Below are 15,003 nucleotides of genomic sequence, written 5' to 3'. Positions count from 1 at the left end.
ACACGCCCCTCGTTGTCTGGAAGTAAGTCTTCGAGGGCATCGTCGCTCGTGCAATCCCCCCCGTCAACGACGGAAGTGGTTGCTGCTGCTCCAACGACAGGGCTGAATATGAAGCTCCCCTCTGGCGACGTCGGTACCGTGGACGGCGCGTGTAAGTCGCCGCCCTCTTCCGCTTCGTCAAGGGAGACGGACGGCGCAACACGACATTCGCTCATTGTTGTTCGTTTGAAGACAACCAACAGACTTTCCCAGTGTAGTGCGTCCGAAATCCAGGAAACCCCAACTGAGTAAACCACAACGACACAGTGGACAGCGAGTTGGTGATATGCGACCTCGTCCCGAATGGGGGAATGGGGAGACTCCGTCCGATGCGATGGCGTTCTCGTTTCACTATCTTGAGTTAGGCATGGTTCGACAGCGGTGACGGCCGTGCGGGACAAACGGCTCGAGGGAGAGGGACACTGACGCGGCTCTGGATGATGACGAGCGTCGTCCGATGAGGAGACGCGAGATGAGGAAGGGGCACAGATGCTTTAAATCAGCCTGGAAGCAGGTCTTTCTTGGAGTGATTCGGACGCGCGTCGACTCGCGTGGCTATCGACAGCGTACGAGCGGCGCAAAGATCGAGTCTGCCGTGCTCCGCGAGTCGTCGTGTGGAATGGGGCGATAGACTGTGAGGTTCCTTTGGGGGGAGGGAGGGAAGGGGAGCGTGAATGAGGATACTGGAGCAGTGAGACGGAGAGAACGAGGCGCTTCGGCTTCCGATCCATGCGGCGAAGGAGGCCGGCCTACTTGAGGGTGTCGCGGGCCGATACCGCAGGAGAGGCATAGCCTGTCTGTCATCGAGTCCGGTTTGATGGGAAGGGGGAGAATTATTATTAGCATTGCTGCTTTGCTATCACGGGGTGTTCTGGAACTGTCTGCCTGCCACACCCATCCGTCACGAAGCTCACCGTCAACTGGTCCAATGTGCGCGAGTTTCCTGCCGATACCAGAGAGATGTGTCCATCGTGCTACAGGATATCGATCCCCCCCCCCGGTCACCATCTCGCTCGCTCTCTTGGTGGATGAGGCCTTGGCACGACGATGCTATCAATCGACAGCACAGCGAACGAATAGCATTGTCTGACAAGTTTAACAAAGCCCTCACATGCAGATGCCATTCGCCGCCATACCTCAACTGCGTGTGGCCTGGGGCAGATAGATCTGCGACTCTGCAAGATGCGGCATCCAACCGCAACGGCCACGGGGATTCAACAGCCCCTCGTCATTCGCCTCGGCGTTTCTTCTCTCTTCAAGTACAGAAAGATTGCCGCAAAACACGAGTCGAAGTAGTAATGGTAGTGTGTAAGTCACACACACCACACCACTTCCCAGCCCTTCACACGAGACTTGTTGCTCTCGGCCGGCCCCATCTTGGTTTCTCATCCACCAAAGCCGAAATGTGCCGTCGTCCGCGCCTCTGATTGGCTGTTGGCCGCTGTTCCGACTCGGAGCATCCATCAAAAGAGTTGTTCCCGTGGGCAAAACAACGCATGCACACGAAGAAGATGAGTGGCAGGGTTCGCTGAGGGGAACGGACGGTTCTGCTTGATGGAGCCTTCGTGGGGGGGGGGGGGGGGGTTTGGCCGACATTCCTGTGCCTTGAACATACAGCAGCAGCAGCAACCCTTCATGCATAGTCTCGTGGAAGAGGTAAGGGAAGATGCAGGCAACACCATCACCCCCCCCAGCATGCAACCAACATTGGCTTCCGGACCCTGCATCGATGCGCCAGACTTAACCCTCTTCGATGGCCCTCGATGACAGCTCCCCCCCACAACAACTGCGGCAGCTGGCCATCCAAGCTTCCCATGTGGTCGAGCACGATGCGTCGAGAGGATCCCCCATCTCGGCCCACGAGTCTTCATGACTCTGTGCTACCACTCGCCAGACTAACCCCATCTCGTCCATGTCTGCTGTAGGCGTGCATGCATGCGTGGATGATGGCTCTCGTGTGATCTGGACTCCCTCTCTCGCTGTGCGCAGACTTGATATCAAGAAGCCAAGCACCTCCTCCCCGCGCTGCTGCTCGGCCATTCGGTGAACACGGGCATCGTCAACTCGCGTCCTGAATCTGTTCGCCAGTAGCTGTTGTAGCTTCGGTCCATCCAAGTTTCCTCATCGACGGAGCAAAAGAAAAAGAAAAAAAGAAAGAAAAAAACCCTCATCACGGCGATAAAACCCCATCATGGACGAGCCTCTCCTGCCCATGAGCTACGGCACCCTGCCGCGATATCCCGCCCGCGACAACTCCGTCTTCCCATGCTCGCTGCGCGGGAAGCGCATCCTCCTCTGCACCGAGTCCTTCGGTCCCGTCAACGGCGTCAGCCGGACGACCTTGATGCTCGTTGAGCACCTAAGGTCCCACGGCGCCCTCGTCGCCGTCGTCGCCCCTCACATCCACACTCAGCACAACACCTTCGCCCCGTCGTCGTCGTCGTCGTCGTCGTCGTCGGCCGGGGGCCACAGCGACAGTCACATCGAGGTGCGGCTCCAAGGTTACCCTCTGCCCTTCAACCCGGAGCTGTCCGTCGTCTACCCCGTGCGCGTGTCGGCCCTCTTCGCGAGGACCTTTGGCGCCGACACCCCGCCCGACCTCATCTATCTTGCCTCGCCGGCGTCCCTGGGCTTCCAGGTCATGCTCCAGCTCCAGCAGCAGCCGAGGGCGAGGCGGGTGCCCGTGATTTGCAACTTCCAGACAGACCTCGCCGGATACTGCGCCATCCTGTTCCCCCACCCCTTCAGCACCGTCGCCGTCTTCGCCTTCGCCATGGTCCAGAGCTTCCTGTTCCGCCACGACTCCGTCAAGACCGTCTTCTACCCGTCGCGCTTCGTGCGCAAGTACCTCGAGGCCCAGGGCGTGCAGGGCTCCAAGCTCGAGGTCTTGCGCCGCGGCGTCAAGACGGAGGTGTTCCGGCCAGAGATGCGCAGCCCGGCGCTGCGGAAGCTCATCGCCCCCGACGGCGAGATCATCCTGCTGTGCGTATCGAGGGTGGCGGGCGAGAAGGGCTTCGACTTCCTGGCCAAGGCCGTCAAGGAGCTGGACGCGAGGGGCCTCCGCTTCAAGCTCTATGTCGTGGGAGGGAACCGGAACCCCGATGTCGAGAGCCAGGTGCACGCCATGTTTGACCCTCTGCGAGCGCAAGGTAAGGTCATCTTCGCGGGGTTCAAGACGGGGGAGGACCTCGCCACGGCCTACGCCTCGGGCGATATCTTCCTCCACTGCTCCGTCACCGAGACCTTCGGGCTCGTCGTCCTGGAGTCCATGGCCAGCGGTGTGCCGGTCGTGGCCCGGGACGAGGGCGGGCCGAGCGATATTATTGATGACGGACACTGCGGCTACCTGGTCCCGCCCGACGACCTCGAGACCTTCGTCGACAAGGTCATGTACCTGTCCAAAGACCACAGCTGCCGGGAAAGAATGGCCGTCCGAGCACGGGAGATGGCTTGCGAGGCGACCTGGGAAAAGATCAACAACCAGGTCGCGTGGAGGATGGCCGACACCATCGAGGAGCGGGAGCGGGAGAATGCCCAACTCGTTCACCAGCGGACGTCCATCGCCATGCAGACGAGCCAAACGGTGCCCATCCACCGCTGGTTACTCATGGGCGACGCCATCCGCGACGTCGTCGTGGGCCGGCTTGTGGATGCCAAGCTGGCTGGCGGCCTCGGGGTCGTCATGACTTTCTGGTTCTTCACGGGGCTGTACCTAGCGTTTACCGAAACGGTTCTCTGGTTCAAGGGGAAGCTACCACGACTCTGGAGCCAACGGACAGTTGCATAAGGTGCCAGGCGTGTTTCGATCTTGATTCATGGGTGGCGTTGAGGTAGTAGGTATACCACGCCGAGATATACATCATGGTATTCGGTCTTTTGCCATTTGGGCTCTTCTTCTGTGTAGGCGTCGGATCTCAACTTTGGTAGCATTCAGAACGGGGTTGGCTTAGCGACGGACGACAATCAGCGATGCTTGAATACCCAGCAAACCTCAGTAATGGCAACCGTTCTTTCGTCTCGGGGTCTTCATTGTGAAACGCCACGGCGCTTGCCGTGACAACCGACCGTGACAGACGACCGCGTCATCCGTGGGACACGACGCCTGCAACTATGGTGTAGAGCATGCTAGCCGAAGAGACGCCAGCTTCACTGATGCCCGCGCGAGACCACCTTAAAACGTCCGCTATCTGTTGTATCACGGGGGGGTTGGGAGGAGAGTGGCGTGTTGGATTCGTCAACCAGCCGGGGGGTCCCGAAACCCGTCGCACCAAAGGGCACCAGGAGGCGTTTCGGGCGTCGGCCACGGTGTGGGCGGTGACGGTCGCAAGCAAGAGTTCTGGTTCCTCAAAAGTAACAGTCCAAGAGATCATCATGGCAGTCAACAAGCCTTGACTGATGGAAGAGGTCCCTCCCGTCCCCCATTTGGTTTGGGGGCGGTTATCGTGCTAGTCGGACTTAGCGTACCAGATATTATCAGCCTGGTTGAGGACAGGCCGGCATGTCTCGGTCGAGGATCCGTTCAGTGGTGCATTGTGCCAATGAAGTGCGCAAGCAGGGCGATCGAATAGATTGCTCAATCAGTAAACGGGCCAGGGTTCAGACGGACAGAAGCCAAGCTTTCGGTGACAGGAGGTTTAAACCCCGCAAGAATACCAGCAAAAAGGATGAAACGTCGTGAGGATCGAAGGGGGGAATGGTTGTGATGGGGAGGAGAAAGAAGAGTGGAGGAGGTGGGGAGAGATGCCGGTCCTTATCGGCATCGGAGCTAGAGGGAAGATGGACGTGTGGCTGACCTGCCAAACTGAGCCACCTGAAAGATGGGTGTGTGGCTCATGTAAGTAATGTGGCGGAGGCTGTGCTTACATAAAAGTGGACGGTTGTGCGGTGATGTTCTGGTCCTCTCGGCGCCCTCGGAAGAGGCCGATTTGAGACTCCAAAATCAGGGCGCGGTGGTCCACTTCCAAACTAGCAGAGACTCACTGCCAGCCGGGGCCGTTCTGGAGACAATCTGCAACATGGCCCCCCCCCCCCCCCTGGCGGATGCCCCCGTGAGCCCCCCAGTCTGCTATTTGCTCTGGACGGCGCTGGTAGACGAATTAGGACAAGTTCCTTACGTGGATGCGATGGATGCCATGGGTGCCATGGCAGTGGCCAGCGCTCGTCCTGGTCCACGCGTTTCACCTGAGACAAGGGCCGCTGCCTGCAGGCGCCGCGCGCGGCAAACTGGGCAAAGCAAGCAGGGCTAGATTGCCGTGGTCGGTGAGACGCCGAGGACGGTTCAGCGGCTGTTACCGGTAATTGTGTTGCGACAGGTGTCTGTCTGTCGGCTTGTGACTGGGAGGGGAGGAGTCTTGGTGGCCGGTGGGAGGCGTGATCATGTGGCCATTTGCGAGATGAATGAGGCGATGGCGGCGACCGTATCCCGGCTATCTGTGTCTCTCTTTTGCACACACTGATAGGAGACGAAGCATCATCAGTAACGTATATCTCCCCCGACCTCCGATCTCGATTCGCCGTGGAAACCGTCGACACCGTATCGCCAGTTCGCAGCGCATGGGCTTGGCCATGAACGTCCGAGCACAGGACGCAGAGACTTCCCATATCGGATTGTGCAACAGTCCAGGAGTCGCAAGGTGAATCGTGAGTGGTGAGTGGTGAGTGGTGAGTGGTGAGTGGTGAGTATCGAGTACGGCTTCAAAGTCTAAAACCGGTGGCTGATGTTCCGTTCAAATCACGTTGGACGATGGAGAAACGACGAGGTACTTGGGGGCTGGCGGACTTGTGCACAGGAATCAAAGTACCTCGCCGTGGCCGACCCCTAGGCGTCTCCAGCGTGTCTCTTGGTCAGCCAATTAGGGGTGGTCTTGACTGCTTCAGCACCGAGAGGCTCGAACAGCGCCTGTTCCATCTCCAGCCGATCCGACAATGCCATGGGCTGGTCCAACCAGTCGACTGGCTAGGAGGAAGGAGGGATGATCATTGTACAATTACTATACGGATACTGAACAACAAACTCAGGCACATCTTTTCAAGGTCAGGGGGGGGGTCGGTAGGTGTACCTGTAGGCGAGCCTTTTGGTTTCGTCGATGGGGACGGAACGGGCGACACGTCCCCATCGTCCACGAGCTGGCAGTTTACACAATTCCCGACTCCGTTTCGTCGATCAAGAGTGCTGCGACCTGTCCGTCCGATAGTTTGCGTTGCTTCAGTTGGTGACGGGCGGGCTGTGTGTGTCCTCTGATTCTCATCAGACTAACACCACGGCACAGCGTACAATGTGCATGATGCCAACTGGTATGCGGTGGTGGATGTGCACAGCCATTCGTGTTTAGTGTGTAGTCCACAGCGATACCCGCCGAGCGCTGCCGAAATCCGTGTCATCGGGCTGGGCAAAACAGGGAGGTTTGTGTTGCGGCAACGGAGGACAAATGAAAATAGGGAGAGGGAAGAAAAAAAAGAGGCTACGAGAAGATGAGGAAAGTGGGGAGAGGCGAGAGTACGTACCTGCATGAGTACATCGTACTGTACACACGTACCTGTGTGGCGAGCTGTGTCCGTCCCTCTCTCTTTTTTTAATTCAATTATCAGATCACGTGCATTCAAGCTTAGTCTTTCCCTCAGGACTGGTACGCCACTCCTGATCAGGACTAGCCTAAGATCCCCCGGCTAACCTTACCTCGATTAACGTCGCAACGTCGCAACCCTCACAAGCGTCTCGCAACCGCCTCTCCCTCCTCCTCCTCCTCCTCCTCCGTCTCTCCATCTCTTCCCTCCCGTCCCTCCACTACACTCGCATCAACCAACCACTATCGCCAGGTCCAAACTTGGCACCGCCCCGCTTCGACCTTTTCCCCTTTCTCGTCTCCCTTCTGAGGTTTGGCTTCCTCCCTTCTCCCTCGGCGGTGACCGTGTCTGCGTCACTCGTCCGTTATCCCATTCCATCTTTAACCTTGTCCTTGTCCAGCTCACCCTTTCTCCCTCGAGTCCCTTCCCTAACAGGTACCTCCCCTCCCCTCCCTCTCCCTCCTGTTTCCTCCGTTTCCACGTTTCTAGTCCCTGCGCGCCTCTCTCTCGTTGCATTTGTCGTCTCACAAGGAATAGACAACACCACACACGGCAAAAACCATCCACGAGCGCCACCGTAAACCGTCACTACAACGCCCCCGGGCCGGACCACTGTCATCCCTGTCTGGCCACTCCACCCCGCCCCGCCACGAGTACGGATAGCATACGAATTGTGTGTGCGTGTGTGCAGACAAGACGGCAAAGACGAACAGACACACACCAACACCAAACCTCCTCGCAACCGCTGTTCCACGGTCAACCTTGCCCACCTTCGCCTTGCAACAACTTCCCTATTCCACCTCCAAAAAGAGAGACCCCTAAGAGCCTGTCTCGCCGCGCGCCAAAAAACCACCATCGTCCATCCCACCCAGAATTCACCAAGCTTCAGCGCCCCAAAACCATCCCCCCCTTGGCCCTGTTGTGGATCACTACGTGTCAGGCCATTGCTCGTCTTGTCAGGTACACGATGGTCGCTGCATGACACAATTCCTCCCCCACGTCTCCTGTTGTCAAAGGCCCAGCCCTGCAGCGCCCTGCCCGTTTATCGACGTTTAATCTCCGCCCTTATTGAATCCTCACCACCCCATCCCACTTCGCTCTTCCTCCTGGCTCTTCTCTCGTTCTGCGCCATTCCGAGTCGAGTCGACCTGACATCGCGCGACCAACCCGACCCGTGTACAGCTCAGCCAGCAATAACCAGCATCCTTCCCACCGACGGGCAGGTCCCTCCCTACGTTCCGTCCCCCCATTCTTTTCTATTCTTTCCCTTCCTCGCCTCTGTCGAATCTCCTCTCAACCTCTTCTCTCGAACCCGATTCGACTCAGTTCCGATCGGTCCCCTCGTTAACGATCCCGACGCCATAAGCGACGACAATCACAAAAAGAACCCCCGATACGCCGCCCACCGCCCCCTTCAGCAACGCAACGATCGACTTCGCCGTTCCGGGCACAGGCGAGGAGGCGGACATAGGATTCTTTCGCTTTTCCTTTGGTTTCGTCCTATTTCAATTCGCTTCGCTTCGCCGCCGGCCGGGTCCCGACTTTTGTAATTACATCTTGGCGACGCCAAACTACCACCACCATCAGCCCGCTCCGCTCCACCTTTCTTCTCGGCCCCGACGTCGATTAATACGATAACCGCTCCTTCTCTTCCCGGCTACCACCCAACGAAGCCTACTTTCGACTGCCGCCTGCCCCATCGACGACGACGTTGACGACGACAATGTTTTGGAAGGTGGCCGTCACCACGGCCGCCCTGGCCTCGCGCGCCTGCGCCGAGATTCGCCCGCTGTCCATGGACCATTCCATCGAGGTCAGGGCCGTCGACGTGCTGGAACGAAACTACGAGGACGTTGCGAACCGATATATCGAGAAGCGCCGCAGCGCCGCAACGGTCGACGGCGAATGGATCCCCAAGGGCGAGGTCAGCGTCAACGCTGACGGCACCATCAACATGACGGCCTGGGAGTTGGAAACGACCCAGAAGTGCACCGATGCTCTCTCCCATCTCGACCAGGCGTCGAATCCCTCGGGCACCTGCATCTGCTATAACCTGCCCAGCTTGGACGCCAAAACGGGCGTTTTTGAAGCCGACCTGCGTCTTTACAAGGTGTCGGAGCCCAACGGCGTCTTTTCGGGGATCCCGCCACAGAACATCCAGGTCGGTCTTTCGTTCAACGGTGCTTCCGTCTCGCCCGTCAGCGCCGACAAGATTCGCGGCACCATCCCTCGTCGGGACGTAAGCTTCGAGGTCGATTGGTCCAGACTGCAAAAGCGTGTCCTCACGCCGCAGATCCTGCAGACTTACCTCTTTGTCGGACAGATCGACCAGGCCAGGATGGCACCGCCCATGTCCATGTACGATGATGCCCATATTCCTCTTCATCCTCGTGACCAACATGCTAACGGAACGCAGGTCGCAATTGGAAGCCCTGGTCATGCCGACTTTGACCCTTACCGGCGTCAATGCCGCCGGCCAGACTGTTACCACGAACGTCTCGTCCAACGAAGCCGCCTTTATAACCGGCGTCTTCTCCAAGGAAGTGATCAGGTCCGATCTTGCCGTTGCTCAGGCCGCAGTCGACGAAGTTGTCGCCCAACTCAAGAACGGCACTGTTGCCTTTGTTCTCCCAGGTGTGCAGATCATGATCTTCCCCATCGGTCTCGTCATCACCAGCACCTGGCTTCTCATCGGCCTGGCCTTTGTCGGCTTCGGCACGTACGAGCGAATCGGCTACGCAGACAGCTACAGAAGGAGACGGGCTATGGCTGGCGATACAGCCAAGCGCATATAAATCAAAAACTTGACGCAACACTTACGACCAAGAGTATAGGGGGGAGGACATCCAAGAGGAGGAGGAGTTGGATGAGCCACATAGGCTAGGGCCTGGTAGGATCGGGTCACTCGTTCCGCCCATAGCGGTGCGGGAGCATCAGCATCAAGCAGCAGCGTGACATATTTTTTATTTTTATTTTCTGTGGCCATTTTCACTTCATCCTCCACGCCTTAGGGAGTCCCCCGTATATCGTAAATAGTTGGATGCTATCTTGTTGATTCTCTTGGTTTTCGCGCCCAATTTGACTATAGAAACAATATCCCCAACCTTGTCAATGCCGCCCGCTTGCCTGCCTCTATATTCGTGTGCCGTATTCAGCCTCGTGCCAAGCGAAGTGGTCGAACTGAGACAGCGGTAGGAAGGTAGAGTGTGCGTGCTGCGGATGGACTCTGCGGCTGTTGTGCGACGTGCCGCCGTTTGGGAATAGTTTCAGCTTGGATGTTGAGGAAACACGACGTCACGGCGATCCGACAATGTGGGTGGAGGCTTTCATCGGATGACTTCAGCCACGTGTGGCTGACCAGGGGAAGCACCCGCCGTCTGTCTTGTTCGATGCTGATATGTTGGCTTGTTATCCATGCTGGGGTCGGGGTCAGACCAGTCTTGAGTGTAACTAACTGAGTGGTCTTGAGTCTAATTGTCCATCTTGTTGCGAGAACCCTTCTTTCTGTAGTGTCGCACAGGAGAACCGGATCCTGGTAAGCAATTTGATTTGATTGAGGTGTCTGATCGCGGTACGCCTGGTACTTTGCAATACTATATTGTGAGTCTTTTGGAACCGTCATGACCTGAACCGCCATGCTTTTGCACGAGATAGAATTCTTTTTTGGGGCGAATGCCTGGCGAGGTCCTCTGACCAGCCAAGTGCCCAAAGTTGGTTGGAGCTGACTGCATTCCGAGCTGCGCCATTCCGAGATACACTTGTAACTTTTTTACTTGAGGGCCTGGTCATACACTCGAGGGAATGAGAAGGGTGGCATCTCGATCGTAGGTTTTCCCGATTGAGGAAGGGCACAAGCAAACCCGCCCAGATCGGGAGACTGCTCCGTCTAGAGTTTTGGTACGGGATGCCTCTCTTGTCCGCCAGCTGAAAGTCAAGAGGTCGATGTGGCGAGGATGAGTAACAGACGCCCTCCCTTGTACCTATATATTACCGAGCGCCCCTTCTCATGCTATGCCCTCGTTGAATCTGTAAGGGAGCCTTTGGTACGACTGGGACCGTACTGGGAGGATTGACTTCCCCCGAGTGCTTCGAGCCCGCTGGTTGTAGGTGTAGGGCGACATGGTCAAAGTTTATTCTGTCGTCCCGCGGATTCCGTTGGGGAAATGGTTTTGTCTTTTTTTCTCGTGCAGCGCTGGATGGTTTCCTCGGCAAAAGAGTTGTCTGGCTGAGGAGATGGTGCTAGTCAGCCAACCGGCTGGTCGATGATAATATTCTCTCAGCTGTGGTAGCCTGCTATTTTTACACTACCTCCTCAACCATGGCGGTTCCGAAGAGATCCCCCTCCTCCCTATCCCCCCCCGGTCCGTCCATGATACCGCGGGCTAGACTGTCCTCCAGGCCGGGTTGGCCTTGAGAAACCGGCGCGGCAGATGGACGGAACTCTGTCTGTGCAGGTCAGTTTTCCCCAGGCTCCATGCCTGCAGCCGCGGGCTTTGAAGCTGAGCGAATCATGCAAGCTCGGGAACTGAGAAGAGACGGTTTGCCGATGGGGACTGACTGGACTGCAGCCCTGCGGCCTGCCGGATCACCGGGGCTAGCGACGGCGGCGGCATGGAATGTGGGCTCCGGGGGCGGGGGTTTTAGGTAGTGCCATATGACTCGTGGTCCGTCGGGTGTTGACGGCGTAGATGAATTGAGATGAAATCCAGCCTCAACGGGATCGGCAAGGTGTGAATTAGGGAGTGATTGCATATGTCCTCAGATAAGCGTATTTGTGTATGGCTTCTGGCCCATTGTGCGAGGAACCTTTTTAGTCTCAATTCATCACGCTCTAAGCGTTGTTCCAAAATAAATTTGTCTCGAGGGGTTGGAGAGAATGCACAAATAGGTATGCTATCTTGAGCAAACTGTCTTCCACAAAAACAAGTAGGCTCTGATTGATTAGAGCTAATTCCTTTACGAAGCAAAAAGCGGGAGAGAACATCTTTCGCTTCGAATTCAACCCTCTCTCGATTCCTCCTTGGCAATGGATGTCACCAATCCTCATTCTCTAAGGTGCCTTCAACAGATGCGACGGGATCGAAGCTGACCAGCACGTGGCCGACACTCTACCGCAAGATAGTCTGGCAGTCCGACGAACTCTGAGTTCTCCTTGCTCAGCCGTATCTGGAGACATACTGTAAGTTTTTCCTTTGCAAACTTAGAGAAGATAATCTCCACGGTGGAAAGCAAAGCTACAACGACTCTTGAGTGCTTTTGTTATCTGGAGGCTGCAAGAGTCAACCGAAGCCATCGAATGTCGCATGAAGTTGAAAGCCCAACAGCAACTCCTCAAAAAACGGAATACCCTGGCGAAGTGGACATGAGAACAGGTGTGTATTTGGAGGGGAGGGACCAACAGCCGGATTCTCATGTGAGTTGTTGGCGAATTGGAGATATCCGCCATGGACGAATCTGAGCGTGGGCGCTTCTCTCATCGACGGCGAGAGCGAGGTCACCCGAAGAAAGCGACCATCCACCAGGTTTTCCGGGGGGGAGCTGATCACTTGGTACAACCTTTGGGCCGCATTCAGTACCACACACTGGTTCTGTAGATGGTTCCAGGAGAGCGGGCCGCGCGATCATCCCCAATACCGCGGTTCGGGTTGCCTCTATTGGCGTGGGCCTCGCCGAACTGTCACTGAGACCCAGCAACTGCATCGACTGAGACAAAAATAGAGACTGGAGTATCCCGCCTAGAAATATTGCTAACAACATCATCAAGTTGTTGCCCAAGATCAGTAAGAAGAGTGGCGGGGTCTGGCTACCGAAGACGACACTCGAACCTGCGGCCGTGTTATCTTGGATGGACAGAGGAGAACTGTCGCGGCGTTAGCCACCAGCTTCAGACTTTCCACTCCTGAGCGGAAAGCTGGCTACCAGATCCCTAGTTCAACGGAAGCAGTAAAGAGCTCACGAAGAAGCATGATTTGGTTGGCGGTGAGGCGAGCTCTGAAGTAACGGGAGCGGCAGCCATTGAAGCTGAAGAATGGCTTGCGTTTGAACTCACTCCGGCCAGCCACGGAACTTCAGATTTATCATGAGTCAAGAGACTCAAGGTATATTGGAAGGAGCATAGAAAAGGTGCGAGTAAAATTTTAAACAGGAACTGTTCAATAAGGGGTGAGGCAGTCGCCTAGATCTCGCAAGAAATTCAATCATAGGTTGGATGAGAAAGAGTACCAATCATGTTCAGATCTCAAACGGGATTGATCTCCGTCTCCCCAAGTCTACACCGAACGCCGTCATGGCCTAGTGTTCTCCTGCAATATTTGCCGATATCCAAGTGCTTCTTCACGAAGCAATCTCTGGAGACTTTTTCCTGCCAAAACAACCCCCTTTCCCCTCCTCTTCTTAGACTTTGGATCCAGCCAGCGAAATCCTGGAAATTATGTGTGGAAGAAAGTTAGTTCCCGAGAGAAGAAAGTGTCTTGCTGTGATACTGAGTCAAGCAGCATTGTGATGCGCATGTGGGAATGGTTGCAGCAAAGTTTGGATGCTACCGACTGCGAGAAATGCGATATCTCGGATCGCGCCGTCTCCCCCGCCTTCTGTCACAAGGATTTTGTCAACACGATAACTGATTAGTGAGAAACCATGGTTTCCATCTCCTGTATGGTCGATGCTCTGCGTCAACTGCCTCCTCTTAAATCGACCATGGGAACCCCGCTGGCAGCCGGTCCGATGAAAAGAGTCAGCTCGACCTACCGTTCCAGACCTTTTGTGCATAAAACGACTCGTGGACGTGAAGTCAGATAGGTTATTAAGGAGCCCTTACACGTCTGAATTATTACTCCGGCCAGTGTGGCCGTCCAGAGTTTCTGCGTAAGTGCAAGATGGAAAAAGCCTCATCTTCTCAACCCTCTTGCAGACAAAGTCGGCGACAACTTCCAGTAATGGCGTTAGACAAGATTGCATCAAATCTGTCCAAGGTCTCGGGATCTGCTTCTCTCGACAGTCCGCGGCAGGTTTTGGGCTCTTTCAACTACTACAATGGCTCTGGCATCCCCGCTCTCAACGACCTCACCATCATCGAAGGAACATCGCCGGACAACAAGACATACCAGTTGCCCGTGACAGACCTGCGCTCCCTCCCCACCCCCCTATCCAGCTACACGCACGAGAAGCATGGGTTCCAGATTGTGCGTCAACCCCTCCCCATCTCCCCTTCGCCGGCCGCGGTCCACGACCACAGGGTGATGACGAAGGAGTACTACCCCTCCATGACGGCCCTGCTGAAGAAGACCCTCGGCGCGCGCTGCGCCGTCGTGCGCAAGCACTCCCTGCGCGACATACCGGACTGGGCGCCCGTGGGCATGAACCCGGAAATCGGGTTCGAGATCGAGTCCCTGGCCCCCTTCAGCATCGCGCACTCGGACTACACGCCGGCGGGGGCGCGCGGGCACTTCCGCGCGATGAAGGAGCCCGACTGGTTCGTCGAGAACGACGTGACGGACGGGTCGACGACGGCGGCGGAGCGCGACGAGTTCTTCCGGCTGCGACGGGCGATCATCGACGCCGAAGACCGCGCCGTCGCCGAAGCCGGCATCGGGCCGGAGGTGGTGCGGGGCCAGCGGGCGCAGCCGAGGGGCGGCCACTGGGACTGGGACGGCGCCAACTACAAGGGTCCGCGGTATGCCTTCTTCAGCATCTGGCGCGCGTGGGAGACGGTCCGTCGGGACCCGTTGGCCGTCATGGACATGAGCCGCCCCGTGTCCCGGAAGGTCGAGTACGCCCCCCTGACGCGGACGTACCGGGACCGCCCGGGGTGTGTGCCGTTTTACTACAGCCAGAACGCGCTGATCCGACCCCTGGGATGGAGGAGGAGGAGGAGAGACTCCGGGTTCGAGGCAGGGGCCCATGGGGACGACGACGACGACGACGACGCGACAGGGGACGGCGAGCCCGCGTGGTGTTACCTCAGCGAGCAGACGCCCGAGGAGGTCTACTTTCTCAAGTTCTACGACAGCGAGGCCCTGGTGCGCAGGGGCAAGGGGCAGGACGACGTTCAGTTGCTGTGTCCGCATAGCGCCTTTCAGGTCGAGGGGGCGGAGACGGCGCCGACTCGGAGGAGCTGTGAGTTGAGAGTGTGGTGTATATGGTGAGAGAGGAGCATGCTATTCGACTGCTGACGAGTGTAATTGTTGGTTCTTTCAAGACTGCTTTCGAGACTGTAGTTGGAACGGGGAGGGGGAATGCCCCCAGATTGCAATACTTCTCTCTCCAATTCTGTGTAGCGTCCAAAGAAGGACGTTCAACGGGTAGTCGACACCGTCTGTCTCTTGGCTCCTTTGACTTGACAAGATTGCTTGACAATGATGACGTACAGGCCGGACACTGATTATTTCGTTAATTCATTTT

General features: G+C 56.9%; 3 protein-coding genes across 3 annotated transcripts; all 3 read left to right on the top strand.

Annotated features, from left to right (window-relative positions):
• Window positions 1-2,230: 2,230 nt before the first annotated feature.
• Window positions 2,231-3,826, top strand: CH63R_05235 (Glycosyltransferase family 1; the record flags this gene model as incomplete). Its single annotated transcript, XM_018300210.1, has 1 exon — window positions 2,231-3,826. One exon carries the CDS (start codon window positions 2,231-2,233, stop codon window positions 3,824-3,826), a length of 1,596 nt encoding a protein of 531 aa, XP_018161456.1.
• A 4,500-nt stretch (window positions 3,827-8,326) lies between these two features.
• Window positions 8,327-9,398, top strand: CH63R_05234 (uncharacterized protein; the record flags this gene model as incomplete). The annotated part of the gene is made up of 2 exons (XM_018300209.1): window positions 8,327-8,961; window positions 9,020-9,398. The coding sequence occupies 2 exons, from the start codon at window positions 8,327-8,329 to the stop codon at window positions 9,396-9,398; spliced, it is 1,014 nt and encodes a 337-aa protein (XP_018161455.1).
• A 4,140-nt stretch (window positions 9,399-13,538) lies between these two features.
• CH63R_05233 (GA4 desaturase) lies at window positions 13,539-14,722 on the top strand (the record flags this gene model as incomplete). The annotated part of the gene is made up of 2 exons (XM_018300208.1): window positions 13,539-14,661; window positions 14,682-14,722. 2 exons carry the CDS (start codon window positions 13,539-13,541, stop codon window positions 14,720-14,722), a joined length of 1,164 nt encoding a protein of 387 aa, XP_018161454.1.
• Between the last annotated feature and the right edge of the window lie 281 nt (window positions 14,723-15,003).

This window comes from Colletotrichum higginsianum, chromosome 3 (assembly GCF_001672515.1).
Source record: "Colletotrichum higginsianum IMI 349063 chromosome 3, whole genome shotgun sequence".
In the NCBI taxonomy this organism is placed as follows: Eukaryota; Fungi; Ascomycota; class Sordariomycetes; order Glomerellales; family Glomerellaceae; genus Colletotrichum; species Colletotrichum higginsianum.
Note: the sequence above shows the minus strand (reverse complement) of the source record. Positions and strands in the feature narration are given on the sequence as shown.